The sequence below is a fragment of the Symphodus melops genome (assembly GCF_947650265.1).
Source record: "Symphodus melops genome assembly, chromosome: 12".
Taxonomy (NCBI): Eukaryota; Metazoa; Chordata; class Actinopteri; order Labriformes; family Labridae; genus Symphodus; species Symphodus melops.
In genome coordinates this window covers 25,815,194-25,838,344 of record NC_136702.1, presented here as the reverse complement: position 1 = coordinate 25,838,344, position 23,151 = coordinate 25,815,194, and the positions used below count along the sequence as shown (strand labels likewise).

Genomic DNA, 23,151 nt, shown 5'->3' with positions numbered 1-23,151 from the left:
CTAGGCTAACCAGAACATCGTCAGACAGCATGTTAGCAGAGCCCTCTGCCTCTGAGGGTGGTGAACAATGTTAGGCCTCTCACAGTTTTAGGTGACGGTTGATAAACAGTTTAGTAGCATTACTTAGCATCTTAGCTGAGGTCCAAAGTTCAGTTACACACAGCCTGCACTGGGCTAACGGAGTCTTCAACCTGAATATAAAGACAATAAGAAGTGCACTTACATGTTGAAGTGCTTAACTTCCAGAAACACCAGAATCTCCATGGCTGCCACATAGAGAGCTGAAACGTCTTTCTAAGTCTGTTGCTACGATCTGTAAAGCTTTCTGCGTTCTAACCTCTCTCCATGTTTCAAAAGCATCTCCAACATTGTTGGGTTTACAGTTAGAGAAGCCAGCACTTCAACACAGCATGTTTCCTTCATGTCTGATCACAGAGGAAGAGAGCAGCTCTCTGATTGGTCCTTTGTGCCAACACTGTTTAGAGAAATAACAATTAACAATTTTGAAATAACAATTAAAGAACCAACAATGTGGTTGATGCCTGAATGACATCGCCTGTGTGACTTCAGGGGGATTAGGATGCATATCAATGGCGCCGTCCTGAGCCACGAGTAGTGTGTCGACTGTTCAAGCCTATTACACCTGGTGGCCATACCCGGTATTGCAACATCAAGTGAAACCATGGGGCCAAGTGGACACCTCCAGTGTTGATGCTGAAGTGTGACATCCTGCAGTACCTGGAGTGTCCACTAGAGGCTGGCTGCAGTTCCTGGAGTGTCCACTAGAGGCTGGCTGCAGTTCCTGCAGTGTCCACTAGAGGTTGGCTGCAGTTCCTGGAGTGTCCACTAGAGGCTGGCTGCAGTTCCTGGAGTGTCCACTAGAGGCTGGCTGCAGTTCCTGCAGTGTCCACTAGAGGTTGGCTGCAGTTCCTGGAGTGTCCACTAGAGGCTGGCTGCAGTACCTGGAGTGTCCACTAGAGGCTGGCTGCAGTACCTGGAGTGTCCACTAGAGGCAGGCTGCAGTTCCTGGAGTGTCCACTAGAGGCTGGCTGCAGTTCCTGGAGTGTCCACTAGAGGCTGGCTGCAGCAGCACAGGAAGTCACATACACACCCATTCAAACAGCCTGTTTTTACAGCAGACATGAACATGTTTACAGCCTGCTTCAAAAAACCAAACAGGTGTGATTAGCTCATGTCTCCATTAGAATAATAATAAAAAAAATGTTTTCACAGAGTGATGACTTCATTTATAGACAGAATATTAAACACTGGATTTAAGATTTCTTTTCATTATTTTCATTCTTTTATTTTTTTACATATTATGTTTTCTGTTACAGACGACGACGTTCTTCAACACTGTATTTATTCACAAATGTATTTATGTAAAACAGACAAGAAAATAATAAATTACAGTTTGGATATAAAGTGTGTTAATAATATAATCATGTTAGTAACTTAAGTTTTAACAGAATATTTCATGAATAGTATGTCACAACAAACAGCTGAATAAAACACATGTACAGTTTAAACAGTAAAGTGTAGATTTCCATAATAGTAGCTGTATTAATGATCTGATTATGTGATTCTTACAAACAGAGCTGTCACTTCTCGTCAGCACCTGCAGTAATAAAAGTGAGCGCTGCTTCTAAAGTCACGTTAAAACTTTAACATCTGAATCCTCGACTTCACTTCAACCATAAACTAAAAACAAACGTGTTCGTAGCAGCTGATTGAGCGACTCGTATCAGGAGTTCCTTTTCTCACCAGGCAAACCGCTTGATCCTGTCCGGGGTCGCACCGTGCTGAAGCCAATCCAAGTGGTCAATGGTCAAGAGGCGGAGTTACAACCTGGACTATTCACCAGCCAATCACAGGGCTGACACTTCAACCTTTATTTGTACAGCTTCCATTCATAACAAACGTTATCTCAAGACACTTCACAAAAAGCAGGTAAAGGTGTTCCGGCCCCTCGGGGTCGACCCCGGACGCTGGAGAGACTGGGTCTCTCGGCTGGTCTGGGGACGCCTCGGGGTCTGGAGGAAGTGTCTGGGACGAGGGAAGTCTGGGCGTCTCTGCTTAGACTGCTGCCCCCGCGACCCGGCCCGGATAAGAGGTGGGAGAAGGATGGATGGAGGTAAAGGACCTCACTCTGTCTGAATCACAAAGAGCAGATAAAAACACCGAGCTCATCGTTAGACATGTAGAGACACACACACACCTTCAGACTCAGCAGGTAAGCAGCATGTGTTTGGACTGAGAGAACCCACGCCATGCACGAGACGGGGATTCAAACCAGCAACCTCCGCACTGAGAGGGGACAGAGATAACCCTCCCTTAGCTTAAAATGACTTGATATTTTTAAACGTTTAAGAAAAGTGCTTCATGTGGTCTTTGAAAGGGCCGAACAGAGTTCAGACTCTTTGATGGGAATGTTGAAAGGATTCTTTCCAGTTTAAAGACTTTGCAGAGCTCAAATGAGACGAGCGTCCAGTCCTGCACAAGGCTCAGGTTTTAAAAGTCAAACTCTGTGGGAAGCAGGTTTAGACCCTGCTGAGCCCAAAGGTTTTTGAGTGGGGTTCCCTTCAGTACGTCCTGAGTCTGAAGACCTTGCTGAGCCTGGAGGTGGCGCTGGAGTAGACCAGGAAGGAGCCCTCCTCCGTGCTGAAGTACTCCCAGTCTCTGCAGCCGAAGGTGGGCAGACTATGGACGGCAACGAAGCCCTCGTAACCCTGCCATCTGGAAAACATGCAAAACATTCATGAACATAAAACCAGTCTGGATCCAGAAGATCCACCAGCAGGCTGCCTTTGACAGGAAGTCCTCACCTGTAGACGACGCTGTTCAGAGAGTACGAGCTGCCGTCGTGACTGTTTGCTACCACCAGAAACTTGTTGTCTCCGATGGTGAAAAACTCCCAGTCCACCGCGCTGACCATGACAACAACAACAACACTGTTAGAACTAATGCCTCTCCAGTCAGACTGGATCCCCCAGGTGTGAGGGGCGAGCTGGTTACCTGTGCGTGAGGATGTCCTGGAAGCGGATGAAGGTCTCCGTGAGCGTGTTCAGCTCGTACACGGTGGAGTTGATGCTGTAGAGACTTGGCCCACGGTCTGAAATCATCTGACTGTTCGCCACAGCCAGAAAAAACCTGCCGTCGATCTGAAACGTCTCCCAGTCCGTGGCGCCGATGGTCTGCAGGAAGTACACGAGAGGACTCAGAGCGTGGACCAAACAGCGTGATGATCCCAGGAGCTGCTCGTTTGGTGCTCGCTCATCTCTGTCTCTGTTATCAGGAAGTGACCAAATTCAGAGGCGCTCAGGGCCCCAGACCAGCAGGGGGCCTTTAGTTTGCAATGACAGTGGGAAACCTCCTTAAGGAGCCCCACCTGCAAGGTCTCCCTGTCCGTGTGCTGCTAAATGTGACTCTCACTTTTGAGTTGAATAATCAAAGACAGCTGAGGTTGTTTTCCAAGCATGGTGTAATTCCTCCTGTAGCCTGTAGAGGGCAGCAGCAGGGTGTTTATGTGGTGCTGTCCACCTGTGAGCTGTGTGTCGATGTTTCACAGGTGTTGTTGATGTTTCTGTCAGAAGTTAAATTAAAGGTTCAAGAAGCTTAAAAACGTTTTTTTGTGGTTTTAAAAATCCAATAAAAGTCTTCAAACAGCTGATCTGCCCTGAAGGGTGAGTGTGCTGATGGAAACCCCCTGACACACACACACACACACACACACACACACACACACACACACACACACACACACACACACACTTCATTACACAGCTCTGGTTTCCTGCGTTTTAATTGGCGAGTTCAGTTTCCTGTTTAATCAGAGATAAATGAGATTTGTTGGAGCTTCTTTCATGTCGCCAGCTGTCAACATGCTTGATGACGGTTTGACCTTTGACCTGCAGGACGTGCGGGTTACCTTCAGGCGGGTCGTCAAACAGCTGCAGATGGGAGAAAGGATCCAACGCTCTCACTGGACTTTTCTTTTGCTTCTTTTTAATATATGTGCCACATTCAAAGATCACAGACCTGGACCCTGACCTGGACCCAGACCTGGACCCGGACCCGGACCCGCTGCATAAACATCATCACACAAAGAAAAGTGGACTGACCGGGATGCTCTGGAACGTCTGGAAGCAACCGTTCAGCCACACGTAGACCGTCGAGCTGATGGTGGTGGTCCGACCGTCGAAGGTGTTGGCCACGACCAGGAAGTAGTACGGCCCCACGGAGAAGAACTCCCAGTCATAAGCTCCAGACGTGGACAGAGTCTGGTTCACCTCAAACAGCTGCGGGGAGACGGGGGAGGAGAGGACAGAGTTACAAAAACAGGATGAGGGCCTGTGATCCGAGGGCCCCCCCTCGGATCACAGGAGGGACCTGAGGAGGACCCAGTCACAGGAGGGAACTGAGGAGGACCCGGCCCCCCCTCGGATCACAGGAGGGACCTAAGGAGGATCCAGTCACAGGAGGGAACTGAGGAGGACCCAGGTCACAGGAGGGACCTGAGGAGGACCCGGCCCCCCCCCCCGGGTCACAGAAGGGACCTGAGGAGGACCCGGCCCCCCCCCGGGTCACAGGAGGGACCTGAGGAGGACCCAGGTCCCAGGAGGGACCTGAGGAGGACCCGGGTCACAGGAGGGATCTGAGGAGGACCCGGCCCCCCCTCGGATCACAGGTAGGACCTGAGGAGGACCTGGGTCACAGGAGGGACCTGAGGAGGACCCAGGTCACAGGAGGGACCTGAGGAGGACCCGGCCCCCCCCCCCCGGGTCACAGGAGGGACCTGAGGAGGACCCGGCCCCCCCCCCCGGGTCACAGGAGGGACCTGAGGAGGACCCGGGTCCCAGGAGGGACCTGAGGAGGACCCGGGTCACAGGAGGGATCTGAGGAGGACCCGGGTCACAGGAGGGACCTGAGGAGGACCTGGGTCCCAGGTGGGACAGGTGAAGCAGAGTGTGCAGGTTACCTTGGCGGTGGGGCTCCACCTGTAGATCACACTGTGGATGTTGTGGTTGGAGTCTCTGGCTGAGGACAAACACACAGTTATTACAAACATGTCCACATGTCCACATGTTGAGTTACATGTTGAGACACACGGAGCTTCTGAACATACGGCCTTACTGACACTAGACTGGTGGGATCTGTGGGATTACTGGATGTTCTGGTCAAGGACCCTGACCTATGTTGGCTCTGTGAGTCCATGATGGAGCCTGCAAGTGGACTGTTTGAGACCCTGTGGTAAGAGGCTGCGCAGGTTGTTCCCCTCAGCTGTCAGCTGGAGAGAAGTTCCATGTTAAACTTTATATTTGTAATTTCTTCTTATATTTTATTTTGGTTCTTGTTTTTTTGGCTTTTTTCCTGAAACTGTTTTTGCACCAACACACCAGGACACATTCCTGTGTGATCAATCAGCCAATCAGAGAGCTGCTCTCTTCCTGTGTGATCAATCAGCCAATCAGAGAGCTGCTCTCTTCCTCTGTGATCTGTCAGCCAATCAGAGAGCTGCTCTCTTCCTGTGTGATCAGACAGCCAATCAGAGAGCTGCTCTCTTCCTGTGTGATCAATCAGCCAATCAGAGAGCTGCTCTCTTCCTGTGTGATCAGTCAGCCAATCAGAGAGCTGCTCTCTTCCTGTGTGATCAGTCAGCCAATCAGAGAGCTGCTCTCTTCCTGTGTGATCATGAAGGAAACCTGCTGTGTTGAAGCTTCTCTGACAACAATGCAGCAGCCAGTATGTCCTCCTTCTAACTTTAGATTCTGCTCCTGAATGCTCTGGATCTGATTGGACCAGAGAAGGTAGGCGGGGCTTTGAAGCCCCCCCCCCCCCCACACACACACACACACAGGGACACGCACACACATGTGAGAGGAGGGGGCGGGGCATGCGTACTATCGTTAAAGGTTAAAAGGTTTTCCGTCTTTGACCAGAGGATGTGAGTTCTTGTTCAATCTGTGGAAAAAATCAGACATGAAAAGAAGACGAACATCATGTGATCTAACCACAGGACACCTGCATTCACTGCTTTCTTCACTTCCTTCTCTTTCTTTCTCTGTCACTGTGTTTCTTTCAGAAGCCGAGTGTTTAATCTTCACACACACACACACACACACACACACACACACACACACACACACTGAGCAGAGGGAGGTGTGTTTGATGTTTCAATGAAACCAAACAGAGAGACAACTTGTGAACTCTCTGACCTGATCCTCCAACCTTCAGGGAGTTTGAACCTCCTCCAGAGGAGGAGCCCGTCCCTCAGCTGTTTTCATTGGACGAAAGCTTCACTGATATTGATCTATAAATCATTGAGTCGTTTGCATATGTTGAGCTTTTCTTATGTTCTCTTTCATCTGAGTCAAAGAAATCCCCGAGCCGGCCGACTGCTGTACTTCCTGTTTACCTCGTCTGTGATTGGCCACCACCAGGAAGCTGTCGTTGTGGATTTGAAAGGCCTCCCAGTCCAGAGCGGAGTGAGTTTCTAGTGTTTGATGACGGAGGAAACGCCGCCGCCGCGGATTCCATCGATAAATGACAGACAGCTCTGGCTCCGCCTCCTTGGAGTTCGCCACCACCAGGAAAATCTGAGAAACAAAAAAACTCAACAACCATCACAGAGAAATAATGAAAACACACGGACTGCTCTGCACGCTTCAGGGACCAACTTTACCATCACATGTGAGGAACCACAATGCATTGTGGGACAATTTAGAATAACGATTGTACTTAAAAAATAGGGCTGATCTGGTGAACATTTGGACTCCACACACAGCAGAGCGTCCTCCAAACCCTGAAGGCAGTCTGAACGGAGAGCTGTGGCGCCCAGCGAAGGTTAACCCACAGACGCCAGCAGCAGACGGTTTTCTGCTCTTTCAGGCTGCTCAGCTGTGAGAAGTGAATCAGCTGTAGAGCGGCGTGTGCTCACCTGTCAGTGTGTGTTGGTTCATAAGAACGTCACACACTGAACAAACAACACAAACACAATGTGAACACAAACAACCTGCACTCCTTTTCTTCCCAGTTTCCTCTTCTTTGTCCTGTGAAGACGCTCGTCTCCCAGCATGCACGCTTCACCCTGAACCCGTCAGAGTCACAGGTCAGTCCCCGGGGTCAGAGGTCAAATACTACTGCAGACAAGCCAATCAATCGATGAGTATGAACTCATCATATGACCAGACACAACATGAAACAGTAATCTGAAGCTCTTTAGCTTTCTATAAATATTCACACGTGTGTGTGTTTGTTTACACCCTGGTTGTTGTTCTGTGTTCATTGTTGTTTTTTATTCTTCTGTCGAGGCAGCTCTGAAGTCAAAGACAGACCTTTCTCTTCGTAGCAGGCTTCAGCACGGTTCAGGGAGGCCGGGCCTCCTGTCAGCTCTCACCTTGTTCTCGATAGTGAACTGTTTCCAGGCTCGGGCCTCCTGAGTACTGATGTTCTGGTAGAGCTGGAACGACCCATCTCTCCATTTGTAGATCCCTGAGCCGGGTCGAGAGTCCCTGCAGGTGGAGATCAGGTAGGTATCAGACACAGAGAACCCCGTCCCGGTCTCACTGAGTCCCCTGACGGGTTTCAGTACCTGTTGGCTGCAGCCATGAACAGGCCTTCAGACGGGATGGAGAAGACCTCGACATCGAAGGTTTCTGAGCTGGTGTACAGGTCCTGGTAGTCCTCCACGTAGTCCAGACGCTCCTTATCTGCACAGGAGATGAGGGAGTGTCTAAGGCCATGTTGTGAAGTATGATACAGTCACTGTTAGAATAAGAAAACAGCATGAATGTTCCCAGGTGAGGCTGAGCGACTCACTCTGCAGCAGCGTCCTCCAGGTGAGTCCGTCACAGATGAACAGGTCTCTCCTCCGAGTGTTGAACCACAGCTGACCTTGTTCTGGTCCTGAACATGGAGGAGGATCTCCCGTGGTCACTCTGGCCTCGGCCTCTAAAACAACCAAAGTGACAAAACGTCTTCAGGAGTTTAATGGTTCGACATGAAGTCAAAACACAACAAACTTAAACACTGTGACAACAAAGCTGTGAACAGATTGTTAGGTGGAAAAAACTTCACTAAAGTTTGGAACCAATTTTAGGTTCTTTTATTCAAATACTCCTCTAATCAATATGAAAACCTGAAAGTCATCCTTACATTTCAAAGCCATCAAAAGATCTTTTACGCTATTGAGAATAAATCCACTCAATCAATTAAAAATATATATATTTATATATCACCAATCAGCACTTTCTGTGACATCACACAAGACTTCTGCTGCACGTGAACGGAGAGGTCATCTGTCCTCGACAAGTTTTATGTTTTCAACAAAGACAGTAGTTGACATTGATGATTAGGAGACAACCAACTGAGCCACAGCCGCCCCCATTTGAGTCGTGGTCATTTGAACAGTGGTCGTCTGAGTCGTGGTCGTCTGAGTCGTGGTCCTTTGTTTCTTGGTCCCTCTGAGTGAGGTGACGCTCTGCTGAGGACGTTTGCTCTTTGTCTCGTGTGCTGTATGAGAGTCACCGTTTCTCTTCAGTTCTCCATTTTTTCTGAGGTCGTCAGGTGGCGTCAAGAGGAGATGGTAAATAAGGAAGCCTGTGAACGCTGGACGCTAACTCTTCTTCTCCTCCAGGCTTCAAATTAAGACTGTACTAAACGAGCGCTGTCAGATAGATGTGGCGCTGTAGGAGAAAGAATGTGCTTGAAAATGAAGATTTATGGAAAGTTAATGAAGTCTTTACTTGAATGTATTCGACATGACAGCAGACAGGTCAGACGGAGGGATGGAAAGTCCCTTTCCAGTAGAAACGACCCCGCAGTGACGGAGCTGAAACCTTTATCAGTCGTCTCTTCTGGTCTGAATTTAAACAGTAACTGTATCTGAGTGTGTGGTTGACGGATGGCGGTGAACTGACAGCTCCGTGTTAATGAAAGGAGAGTAATGACGGCCTTCGCCACTCTTTAAACCACAAGTGTTGATAAAGAGCAGACAGAGAGCGATGACTCTGACATCAGTCGGCATCACCTGGAGATATGCGACTGAGCGTGAGCAGACAGAGGCTGCTGATGCTTTCACCTGAGGACACGTTTACCTCACATGTCACCTGTGCTCAGGGAAACCCCGTTATGGTTCTGTCTTACCTCTCTATGACATTCATTGTGAGTTCTGGAACTACACTTTCTATGATGCCATGGGAATGCCACAGAAAGCATGAGTATGTCAGAAAGTCTTCATTGGTCTTCAACAAATGTTTTGACATTTAAACTTCATTTCCTGTATTGAGACAGAATGAATTAGCTGTTAGCTGCTCTTGTTGAAGTTAACTCAGCGATGTGCAGACTAAAACAAGATTATCGGGACCTTTCTGTCATCATTAGTCTGTTAGCTTGAACCTGTTAGCTTTAATATTTATGTGTTAGCATGCCATCAGAACTTAGGAGCTGTTAGCTTTAGCCTCCGTCTGTTAGGATGCAATCATGACCTCTAACTTGTTAACTGTAGCCTCAGTTTGTTTGTAAACCATGTTTACCTGGGACCAAGCCGTCAGATCAACATAAGTTTGTTAGCATGAAATCATGACCTCACACCTGTTAGCTTTAGCCTAGCTGTGAGTCTGTTAGCATGTTTATTTAGACCTGTTAGATTAGCCCTGATCTTTTATTATGTAACCATGAACTTGTTAGCTTTAGCCTTAGTCTGTTAGCATGATATTTAGTATCATTAGGATCTGTGTTTGGCATCGGTTCGGAGAAAATCATGAACTCTATGCTACCTGTTAGCCTCAGTTTGTTAGCAAAACACCATGACATGGTGCTTTTAGCTTCCTCCCTTCATTGGCACAAAACTACAACATATTAGCACTAGCCACAGTGACCTTAAAACCCAAACAAAGGTTAAGAGTTTTTGTCTTCTTTATTCAGACATTCCTTCACTCGGCTTGAGATTAACAGATTAATGATGTTTCTCATGTCTCCAAACAGAATTACAAAGAAGTCCTGATCACAGCAGTGAGTCATTAATAAAGTCAAACCTTCAGCCTAATGTTTACTCTGACTTTGTTCAGGTATGTACATCAAACACACACAGACTGATTCAGGTGAGTCATAAAGAAGCAGATATCATCAGACACGCACAAAGTTCAGTCTGATGAACTTTATTAACTCAGAGCCTCAGGCTGCTCACAAACAAAGACTGATGAAATCCTCCTGATTGTTCTGTCCGCTCATGTTTCTGATGGAAATCTGATTAATCTTCAATAAAATATTTCTCTATTTATCCACAATAATGACTTCAGACTCTATGAGAGGGTGGGTGGAGGAGATTAGTCAGGACGTTAATCAACAGAAAGAGTAAAGTCAGATAAAAAACAACCATCCATCCATCCATCCATCAAACCAACCAACACACCATCCATCCATCGAACCACCCAACACACCATCCATCCATCAAACCACCCAACACACCATCCATCCATCAAACCACCCAACCAACACACCATCCATCCATCAAACCACCCAACACACCATCCATCCATCAAACCACCCAACCAACACACCATCCATCCATCAAACCACCCAACACACCATCCATCCATCGAACCACCCAACACACCATCCATCCATCAAACCACCCAACACACCATCCATCCATCAAACCAACCAACCAACACACCATCCATCCATCAAACCACCCAACACACCATCCATCCATCAAACCACCCAACACACCATCCATCCATCAAACCACCCAACACACCATCCATCCATCAAACCACCCAACACACCATCCATCCATCAAACCACCCAACACACCATCCATCCATCAAACCACCCAACACACCATCCATCCATCAAACCAACCAACACACCATCCATCCATCAAACCACCCAACCAACACACCATCCATCCATCAAACCACCCAACACACCATCCATCCATCAAACCACCCAACCAACACACCATCCATCCATCAAACCACCCAACACACCATCCATCCATCAAACCACCCAACCAACACACCATCCATCCATCAAACCACCCAACACACCATCCATCCATCAAACCACCCAACCAACACACCATCCATCCATCAAACCACCCAACACACCATCCATCCATCAAACCAACCAACACACCATCCATCCATCAAACCACCCAACACACCATCCATCCATCAAACCAACCAACACACCATCCATCCATCAAACCAACCAACACACCATCCATCCATCAAACCAACCAACACACCATCCATCCATCAAACCACCCAACACACCATCCATCCATCAAACCACCCAACACACCATCCATCCATCAAACCAACCAACACACCATCCATCCATCAAACCACCCAACACACCATCCATCCATCAAACCACCCAACACACCATCCATCCATCAAACCAACCAACACACCATCCATCCATCAAACCACCCAACACACCATCCATCCATCAAACCACCCAACACACCATCCATCCATCAAACCAACCAACACACCATCCATCCATCAAACCACCCAACCAACACACCATCCATCCATCAAACCAACCAACACACCATCCATCCATCAAACCACCCAACACACCATCCATCCATCAAACCACCCAACCAACACACCATCCATCCATCAAACCACCCAACACACCATCCATCCATCAAACCACCCAACCAACACACCATCCATCCATCAAACCACCCAACACACCATCCATCCATCAAACCACCCAACACACCATCCATCCATCAAACCAACCAACCAACACACCATCCATCCATCAAACCACCCAACACACCATCCATCCATCAAACCACCCAACACACCATCCATCCATCAAACCACCCAACACACCATCCATCCATCAAACCAACCAACCAACACACCATCCATCCATCAAACCACCCAACACACCATCCATCCATCAAACCACCCAACACACCATCCATCCATCAAACCACCCAACACACCATCCATCCATCAAACCAACCAACACACCATCCATCCATCAAACCAACCAACACACCATCCATCCATCAAACCACCCAACACACCATCCATCCATCAAACCAACCAACACACCATCCATCCATCAAACCAACCAACACACCATCCATCCATCAAACCAACCAACACACCATCCATCCATCAAACCAACCAACACACCATCCATCCATCAAACCAACCAACACACCATCCATCCATCAAACCAACCAACACACCATCCATCCATCAAACCACCCAACACACCATCCATCCATCAAACCACCCAACACACCATCCATCCATCAAACCAACCAACACACCATCCATCCATCAAACCACCCAACACACCATCCATCCATCAAACCACCCAACACACCATCCATCCATCAAACCAACCAACACACCATCCATCCATCAAACCAACCAACACACCATCCATCCATCAAACCAACCAACACACCATCCATCCATCAAACCAACCAACCAACACACCATCCATCCATCAAACCACCAACCAACACACCATCCATCCATCAAACCACCCAACACACCATCCATCCATCAAACCAACCAACACACCATCCATCCATCAAACCACCCAACACACCATCCATCCATCAAACCAACCAACACACCATCCATCCATCAAACCAACCAACACACCATCCATCCATCAAACCAACCAACACACCATCCATCCATCAAACCACCCAACACACCATCCATCCATCAAACCACCCAACACACCATCCATCCATCAAACCAACCAACACACCATCCATCCATCAAACCAACCAACACACCATCCATCCATCAAACCAACCAACACACCATCCATCCATCAAACCACCCAACACACCATCCATCCATCAAACCAACCAACACACCATCCATCCATCCATCAAACCACCCAACACACCATCCATCCATCGAACCACCCAACACACCATCCATCCATCAAACCACCCAACACACCATCCATCCATCAAACCAACCAACACACCATCCATCCATCAAACCACCCAACACACCATCCATCCATCGAACCACCCAACACACCATCCATCCATCAAACCACCCAACACACCATCCATCCATCAAACCAACCAACACACCATCCATCCATCAAACCACCCAACACACCATCCATCCATCAAACCAACCAACACACCATCCATCCATCAAACCACCCAACACACCATCCATCCATCAAACCAACCAACACACCATCCATCCATCAAACCACCCAACCAACACACCATCCATCCATCAAACCACCCAACACACCATCCATCCATCAAACCACCCAACCAACACACCATCCATCCATCAAACCAACCAACACACCATCCATCCATCAAACCAACCAACACACCATCCATCCATCAAACCAACCAACACACCATCCATCCATCAAACCACCCAACACACCATCCATCCATCAAACCAACCAACACACCATCCATCCATCAAACCAACCAACACACCATCCATCCATCAAACCACCCAACCAACACACCATCCATCCATCAAACCACCCAACACACCATCCATCCATCAAACCAGTCTCTGGAACAGTTCTGAGTGACTCCTCTTTCTCGGGTTCGCGTGACCTCCCCCTCTGCAACAGAAATCCCAGAGTGTCGCTCATTTCATGGTGAACTGTTAAACCTGTTACTGAAACGAGCCCCTGATGATAAAGACCTTTACAAACAGGAGGCAACGACAACACACCTGAACGACGATGAGTTTTTTTAAGCTGAAAGTTAGCACCTGACCGTCACCTCAGCACCAGTCTGACTTAACAATGTTGTCATGGAAACACACATCAAACAAAAGGACAGACCCCAGCTGTCAATCAGGCTGCTGGCTGCACATAGACACAAACACACATGGTGGAATATAAAACCAAAAGCTATAAGGAGCTTTCAATCACACACACACTTCCATGCTGTCAGTCATCTCAGGTTTCTGAATCCCTGAGACCATAACAACTAAAGAGCAAACACAATAGTTCAACGTCCCCCTATGTGAACTTGAGCCACTCATGGCCACAATTACTTCAGCCCTGTTGTTTTTTAAATAATTTTTGGATTTTAAACTTTGTTTGGGGAAATATCAGATTTGAAGAACACATGAAGAACTTAAGGCAGGACAAGGTGCTGCTCATGGAAATGTATTTATGTTTTATATCATCAGGGATTGAAAGTCCCACTCCCTAAAATATTTTCTGTCAGGGCTTCGGTGGGCTCGTGGTCAGTTTGTGTACCCAGTCCAGGAACAAATCTGACCTGTGGGTCCTTCACCCCACGTCAGTCCCCACTCTTTCACGCTCCCTAATTAAGAACGCTACCCACTGTCATGTTTCTCTGAGAAAGGCTTCAATTACATGTTTTCTGTTTTAATGTTCTTTATGTTCTTCTCTTATGTTTATATATAAGTAAGAAAAGGCGCTGAATTTATCACCATATTTTAAACCTTTTTTTAAACCTTTTGAAGGTTATTCCTTTCAGTTGGGATTTGATAAAGTTCATGAAGGCTTTCCTCTCCTCACCGTACGGGTAAACTGGGCCTTGGTGGTTCGGCTGGAGAGGGGTAGACTTCAGGATCTGGGGGATGGACAGCTCGGCCAGGCTGGGGTCGGCTGACGGACAGAGTCGTGGCGTGGCATCTGATCCAGGAAGTAGAACCAGCTGACGGAGTAATCCCTGAAAACAGACGGAACCAGGAGACGTTAGGTGTAACATCTAAACGTTTCTGGATTCATTTCCTAAAGATGTGAGTCTGAATCTGCTCACAGACTCACAGAGAATCGTCCTCTCATCCTCCTCCTGCTGCCGATGAACAACCTGGACTCTCTGGTGCTGAGAGTGCTGGGAAATGACTGAACCTGTTTACTAGGAGACAGGACACCCAGTAAATATAACTGGAAACTGTTCAGCCAAAGACCTGTCCAAGTCTGAACCTTTACATGGTGTTAAAAATATGCCAATATTTGGGATTCAAAATTCAGGATGGTGGGACTGGGCTGGTGGAAGTGGTGCGAGAGCCTACCGTCATTTATAAAGTTCTTGCTTGTCCTGTTGGAAGCTGTTATCACCTGTACCTGAATGCATGGCTACTATCCAGGTGGTTTTAAGTGCATCTCTGCTTACGTCTGCAGATGACTCTGAACAAAGCTAAACTCCACTGAACCAGTTTGACCCTCGGTGGACGGAAGTAAACCAGTCTTAATGAAACCAGATTCATTTTGTGTAAATCTGAAGACTGAACTTCAGTCCAGAAGAAATATAGTCAGTACAGGTTGTTGAAACTGGTTTAGACTGGATTTTGGACTCACAGCTCCAGAGACGGTCCACAGTCGACGGTCAGCATCGCGTACGGTCCGGTGACAGCCAGCACCACGGTGTGCCAGCGGTTATCATCTAATCCAACATCCTTAAAGGTTATCCGGCTCTGCCTACCAACACCGGGGTGTGTGACCAAGAGGTGGAGGCTGTTCTCTGAGACCCGTAACCCTAGCAACAGGGAGTCCGATTCCTCCTCGACCACAGAGAAGACGTACTCGTTCCTCTGGAGAGAGAGAGAAGAAGAACAGATTAAAATGGATCAGACTAGATCAGAACGGGTCTGTTCAGTTCTACCGGTTCACCTTCTGTCTAAGTCTGGGTATCTTGATGGTGGCAACCAGCGAGAACTCTGAGGGGAAATAGTCGCAGTTGGTGAAAATTTGGGAGGCGGGGAAGCTCAGCGTTGTTGAGGAGACGCCGCCCAGTCGGAGACCTCTGGACCCTCTGGACTGAACCATCTGCAGCTGATTGGTCAAGGAAGAGTTCTTTATTTGAAGACACTATCACATTCATCCATTGGTTACCCTTCCTCCCTGCTTCAGGTGGCCTACCTGTGTGGGCAGGACTTGGTCTGGGCGTGGCAGGGCTCTGGTCAGCAAGTCAAGAGGCAGCAGGTCTGAAGAGAGAACAAAAACTCTCTTCAATTCTACAATTCAAGTATCTGATGCTTTTATCCAAAGTGACGAACGTCAGAGAGTAAGAACGACACAAGCAGCCTCCTGGAGCCAGTGGGAGGGGCATAGACGACTCTGCTGCTTCCTACCTCACTTCCACGTCTTTCGTTTCACGTCTTACCTCAGGAGGCCCCGCCCCCTTCCCACATGTGTGTGTTTTATAACCTGAAGACATTTTCCTCTAACTGTGACTGATAAGAGTTCCTATCTTGTGGTCAGACACATTTGAATCTTTATCACGTCTCAGATGATCGCTGACAGATTCAACTCTATTTATTTTTATCACGCTATAACCTCGGGGGCCGTTTCTTTTTCTGTGGTTTCAGTGGGGATCTAAAAATAAAACAAAGGTGTGGCAGGTAACTGATATCAGATTATGTCAACTCAGGTTCCTCTTACTATTATCTTGTGTTTTTCCAGTCAGAGCCACCGTGAGCTGCTGTCTGTTATTATCTACAGTCTGCATGTGGAGTAATACACAAAGAGGAGCCGACAGTAATGATTCCTACAGCTACATTCAGGAGAATCAGGAGAGTGGGGTACGGAGTGGGGTACGGAGTGGGGTACGGAGTGGCGCACGGAGTGGGGCACGGAGTGGGGTACGGAGTAGCGCACGGAGTGGGGTACGGAGTGGGGTACGGAGTGGGGTACGGAGTGGTGCACGGAGTGGGGTACGGAGTAGTGCACGGAGTGGGGTACGGAGTGGGGTACGGAGTGGGGTACGGAGTAGTGCACGGAGTGGGGTACGGAGTGGGGTACGGAGTGGCGCACGGAGTGGGGTACGGAGTGGGGTACGGAGTGGGGTACGGAGTGGTGTACGGAGTGGGGTACGGAGTGGGGTACGGAGTGGGGTACGGAGTGGTGCACGGAGTGGGGTACGGAGTGGGGCACGGAGTGGGGTACGGAGTGGTGCACGGAGTGGGGTACGGAGTGGTGCACGGAGTGGGGTACGGAGTGGGGTACGGAGTGGCGCACGGAGTGGGGCACGGAGTGGGGTACGGAGTGGTGCACGGAGTGGGGCACGGAGTGGGGCACGGAGTGGGGTACGGAGTGGCGCACGGAGTGGGGTACGGAGTGGGGTACGGAGTGGTGCACGGAGTGGGGCACGGAGTGGGGTACGGAGGGAATAATGACGTAGTCAGGAATGTACGGAGTGAAGGACAAAGTGATGAGTGGCGTACGGAGTGGGGCATGGAGTGGCGTACGGAGTGGCGTACGGAGTGGCGTACGGAGTGGGGCATGGAGTGGCGTACGGAGTGGCGTACGGAGTGGTGTAAAGAGTAGCATCACGTACGAGTGATGAAGAGTAACAGACAGAGTGACGAACGAGTGGCATGTTGAGTCACCTGGTAACGTAACGGATCACGCACTGCGTAAGGTTCAACGTTATTGTGCATCAAGGATGATTTAAATCATGTTTGTAATTACTCTGGAAAATGAATATTGTGAATATTTGTTGACCTTAAACAGTGTGTTGATCCATTTAGCGTGACATCAGGTGATAAAGGTTAAAGGTCACGTTATGACCTACAGGATGTAGAGCACCATAGTACCCAGAATATAAGGGACAGCCAATCAGAGTCAAACTGAGACGCCACAGTAGAGAAAGAGTTTAAATCTGACAGTTCAACATTATATTTCAGCTGGAATTCCCCTTTAAGCTCCTCTGAGACCGTCTGTGTGCTTTGTTGCTGCAGAGGGATCAATGGAGGATGAATGGAGGATGAATGGAGGATGAATGGAGGGAGGGGACGACATGTACAGAAACAGATCTCACGTTTCAAAGACATGAAATACAGCAATGAACAAAGCTGCTGAGAAATGTCTGAATCACATTAAACCCTTCTCTGTGTTCATGCAGACACGACTGTAAGGGCTTTAACTAAATGTCCCCGACACTGAATCTATACAACACACTGGATGATAGAAGACGACCCACGGGTCACCCACACTGAGACTGTAAGACAGACGAGTTTAATGATCTGTGTGCATCACAGCATGCATCATACCTGGTGTGGAGAGTCATGTGACCTTTAGACAAGCATCTATGTAGAACAGTGAGTCCTGACACAGCTGCTTCAGAGACAGATAGAGGTTTCTTCACAGTGTACCCGGACTGAACCAACACACACAGGTTCGTACTGTCAACCATGTTTTCACTGTTGTCGCTGCCTGGAGCTCGCATCAACACAGCCAGGGTCTGTTGAAGGTGGCGTTTTGGTTGCCATGGTGACGAATGGCCATAAGGTAGGTGATGTAACTCATCAGGAGAACATCATTGAGATGAGTGGTGTCTGCACTCTGCCTCTCCTTTCATTAGTGTGCAGGCACCTTGTGTTTATTTCAGACCAGTCTTTAGATCCTCTGCACCAACTTCTCTAATGAAACAACAACAACACTTCTTCTTCTGTTTAGAGCCTCTCTGTCTCTCGCCCTCTCTCTCTCTCTCTCTCTCTCTCTCTCTGTCTCTCTCTCTCGCCCTCTCTCTCTCTCTCTCTCTCTGTCTCTCTCTCTCTGTCTCTCTCTCTCTCTCTCCCGCTGTCTCCCTCACTCTCTCTCTCTCTCTCCCTCTCTCTCTCTGTCTCTCTCTCTCTCTCTCCCGCTGTCTCTCTCTCTGTCTCTCTCTCTCCCTCTCTCTCTCTCTCTGTCTCTCTCTCTCCCTCTCTCTCTCTCTCCCGCTGTCTCTCTCTCTGTCTCTCTCTCTCTCTCTCTCTCTCCCTCTCTCTCTCTCTCTCTCTCTCTCTCTCCCTCTCCCTCTCTCCCTCTCTCTGTCTCTCTCTCTCTGTCTCTCTCTCCCTCTCTCTCTCTCTCTCTCTCCCTCTGTCTCTCTCTCCTCTGTCTTCTCCTGGCCTGTAACCATGACTACCAGATAAAAGACTGTGTTCATATTTTTCCCCCAAAGTCAAGGAACTACCCCTCCCACAATGCATTGCAAATGATCCGTCTTCTTCTTGTCTGTTCATACACATGTTGTCGTTTCCAACTATAAACTACATTCACTGACAAGCTAAACTATCCGTCACCTTACTGAACCACGGGACGGCTTCAGCGAGGCTAGCAGTTTCCCTCTGCTTTCAGTGTTTGTGCTAAGCTAGGCTAAAAGGAGTTTGCACATTCATTCTATTGTAAATAAGAAACGATCTATGAACCCTGGGAAATACAAGAACTCGTACCTGTGCAGGGTCTCCAGCTCTGACTTTGGACTCCTGCGGTGAGCAGCACCCATGTCAGCAGCAGGGGGCGACACATCAACATCACGCAAACAGTCCGGGTTCGATCCCGCCTCAACAGTCTGCTTCTTGAACTGCGATGTTAAACGTCATTTTCCGACGCAAGCTTGACATCCAATCAGACGGCTCTGAGTCTCTCGTTGGTAATGTTGGCGGGCGCTGCTCACATGCCAGTGATGGGGGAAAGGAAACTGGTCAATCAAGCCACGCCTCCCGATGGTTGGGGGGTTCAGTATAAATAAAAATCAAACCTGGTTCAAAGGTCAATCCAGCCGTTGTCCTGCATCAGTTTGTGGTTTAAAAAACCCTCGAAGATTCAGAACAGTCTCCTGGAAGTCCGTCTTCAGTTTGAACCCTTCAGGACAAAAATCTGTAAATCTTCTGGTTTCAAATCTTCAGGTTTCCCCTCAGTCCTGGTTTCAAATCTTCAGGTTTCCCTTCAGTCCTGGTTTCAAATCTTCAGGTTTCCCTTCAGTCCTGGTTTCAAATCTTCAGGTTTCCCTTCAGTCCTGGTTTCAAATCTTCAGGTTTCCCTTCAGTCCTGGTTTCAAATCTTCAGGTTTCCCTTCAGTCCTGGTTTCAAATCTTCAGGTTTCCCCTCAGTCCTGGTTTCAAATCTTCAGGTTTCCCCTCAGTCCTGGTTTCAAATCTTCAGGTTTCCCTTCAGTCCTGGTTTCAAATCTTCAGGTTTCCCCTCAGTCCTGGTTTCAAATCTTCAGGTTTCCCTTCAGTCCTGGTTTCAAATCTTCAGGTTTCCCTTCAGTCCTGGTTTCAAATCTTCAGGTTTCCCCTCAGTCCTGGTTTCAAATCTTCAGGTTTCCCTTCAGTCCTGGTTTCAAATCTTCAGGTTTCCCCTCAGTCCTGGTTTCAAATCTTCAGGTTTCCCCTCAGTCCTGGTTTCAAATCTTCAGGTTTCCCTTCAGTCCTGGTTTCAAATCTTCAGGTTTCCCCTCAGTCCTGGTTTCAAATCTTCAGGTTTCCCCTCAGTCCTGGTTTCAAATAAAGGTCCCAGAAGGCGTCTGGACAGCGGACCGATCCAGCGGTCATCAGGACACACGTGTGACTCTCGTCCTGTTTCAACCTTTGAGTCAACTCTCAAAGACGCCAAAACAGCTGCAGTGGTCGTCCACCTGTCCACCACCTTCAGGAGGACACACACACTGACACACACTGACACACACTGAATGATGTTCAGGCTCAGGTGAGACACACTGAGAGGAGAGAGAGAGTTTACCTGCTGGCTCGCCCGACATTTAAATATGAAAGCCTGGGAGGAGCTGGAGAGAGAGAGAGAGACAGAGAGAGAGAGACAGAGAGAGAGAGAGAGAGAGAGAGAGACAGAGAGAGAGACAGAGAGAGAGAGAGAGAGACAGAGAGAGAGAGAGAGAGAGAGACAGAGAGAGAGAGAGAAGCCTTCTCTTTGATCCACTTGAAAACGAGCCATGAGTTTAAAAAAGTCAGACCATTATCTCTGAATCAGACGATCGTGATCAACATGGTCGTAGTCTCAGTGACATCACTCAGGACTCCTCCAATCAGCGTTCATCCCCACAGACTGTAAATATCAACGGCCCATGTGCTCCTGCAGGGGGCGCTCGAGTCCCCCGTGTGCTCCTGCAGGGGGGCGCTGGAGTCCCCTGTGTGTCCCTGCAGGGGGGCGCTGGAGTCCCCTGTGTGTCCCTGCAGGGGGGCGCTGGAGTCCCCCGTGTGTCCCTGCAGGGGGGCGCTGGAGTCCCCTGTGTGTCCCTGCAGGGGGGCGCTGGAGTCCCCCGTGTGTCATCTCAGCTACACGCCTTATTGTGAATCACTCTGATCCTTCATCCAATCAAAACTGCTGAGTCATCAAAACATTCCCCCCGTACAGTGTGTGTGGATGGAGACATGAGCTAATCACACCTATTTGGTTTTTTGAAGCAGGCTGTAAACATGTTCATGTCTGCTGTAAAAACAGGCTGTTTGAATGGGTGTGTATGTGACTTCCTGTGCTGCTGCAGCCAGCCTCTAGTGGACACTCCAGGAACTGCAGCCAGCCTCTAGTGGACACTCCAGGAACTGCAGCCAGCCTCTAGTGGACACTCCAGGTACTGCAGCCAGCCTCTAGTGGACACTCCAGGTACTGCAGCCAGCCTCTAGTGGACACTCCAGGTACTGCAGCCAGCCTCTAGTGGACACTCCAGGAACTGCAGCCAGCCTCTAGTGGACACTCCAGGAACTGCAGCCAGCCTCTAGTGGACACTCCAGGTACTGCAGCCAGCCTCTAGTGGACACTCCAGGAACTGCAGCCAGCCTCTAGTGGACACTCCAGGAACTGCAGCCAGCCTCTAGTGGACACTCCAGGTACTGCAGCCAGCCTCTAGTGGACACTCCAGGTACTGCAGGAGTTTTACACCAGAGTTTGCTGCTTCCTCTAGTGCCACCATCATGTCTTTAATATTTTAAAGCTTCGTCAGTCTCTGTTAGAAAAGCGTCACTAAAAGAACCAAAGATTTCCTCTGACATGGCGTGCTAGCTGCACGCTCGGGGCCTCGGTGCTCATTAACGTCATATTCGGCCGAAGCAGCCAATCAAAGAGGCTTTACCTTTTCTTGACATGTCCCTCCTCTTTTGGGAGCAAAGAAACGGTGAGCAGCCGCCCGTATGCACGCGCGGCGTGTTCACAGACGCTCTGATAAGATCTGAACACGTTCAAACACTGGCAGAGAACAGAGGAGCGTTGGCATGTGAGGCTGAGAGCAGATCAAATCTCTCTAAGTGTTTCTGAGAGGGAATAATCCAAACACAGGCTTCCTGTTTCAAAGAACAGGTGAGAGATCTGAGAGAACACCTGACGGCCACAACGCTCCACGGCTAACGGCTAACGGCTAACGGCACCTAAACCAATCACAATGTTCACCGATTTAATGAATTTAGAGACGGTGGAGACAAGTCTGCAGCTGTCTTACACACACACACACACACACACACACACACACACACACACACACACATAGACACATAGACACACACACACACACACACACACATAGACACACACAGACACACACACACTCAAACACACACACACTCAAACACACACACACTCAGACACACACACACACTCAGACACACACACAGACACACACACACACAATCTCACAGACACACACACACATAGACATACACAGACACATACACACACACTCAAACACACAGACACACACATAGACACACACACAGACACACACACACTCAGACACACACACAGACACACACACACTCAGACACACACACACAGACACACACACACACTCAGACACACACACACACTCAGACACACTCACACAGACACACACACACTCAGACACACACACACACACTCAGACACACACACACACTCTCACAGACACACACACACACACACACAGACACACACACACACACAGACACACACACACTCAGACACACACACACACACTCACAGACACACTCTCACACTCACAGACACACTCTCACACTCACAGACACACTCTCTCTCACACACTCACACACACACTCACAGACACACTCTCACACACACACACTCACAGACACACTCTCACACTCACAGACACACTCTCACACTCACAGACACACTCTCTCTCACACACTCACACACACACTCACAGACACACTCTCACACACACACACTCACAGACACACTCACAGACACACACTCACAGACACACTCACACACACACACTCACAGACACACACTCACAGACACACTCTCACACACACACACTCACAGACACACACACACACTCTCACACACACACACACACTCACAGACACACACACTCTCACACACACACACTCTGTGAGCAGGTAATGACAGAGTGTGTAAACACACGGCTTTAGCAGCACTAATGGTGCGTCTGGGCACACACACTCT

At 48.7% G+C, this 23,151-nt stretch overlaps 1 protein-coding gene across 1 annotated transcript; it reads right to left on the bottom strand.

Moving 5' to 3' along the window:
* Positions 1 to 2,494: 2,494 nt before the first annotated feature.
* LOC306832869 (thrombospondin-type laminin G domain and EAR repeat-containing protein-like) lies at positions 2,495 to 19,266 on the bottom strand (the record flags this gene model as incomplete). Its single annotated transcript, XM_079357891.1, has 15 exons — positions 2,495 to 2,736; positions 2,826 to 2,927; positions 3,016 to 3,194; positions 4,122 to 4,298; positions 4,979 to 5,037; positions 6,416 to 6,596; positions 7,397 to 7,511; positions 7,592 to 7,709; positions 7,819 to 7,950; positions 14,542 to 14,695; positions 14,794 to 14,884; positions 15,328 to 15,560; positions 15,640 to 15,801; positions 15,889 to 15,953; positions 19,185 to 19,266. The coding sequence occupies 15 exons, from the start codon at positions 19,264 to 19,266 to the stop codon at positions 2,583 to 2,585; spliced, it is 2,004 nt and encodes a 667-aa protein (XP_079214017.1). The 3' UTR covers positions 2,495 to 2,582.
* Positions 19,267 to 23,151: the final 3,885 nt, after the last annotated feature.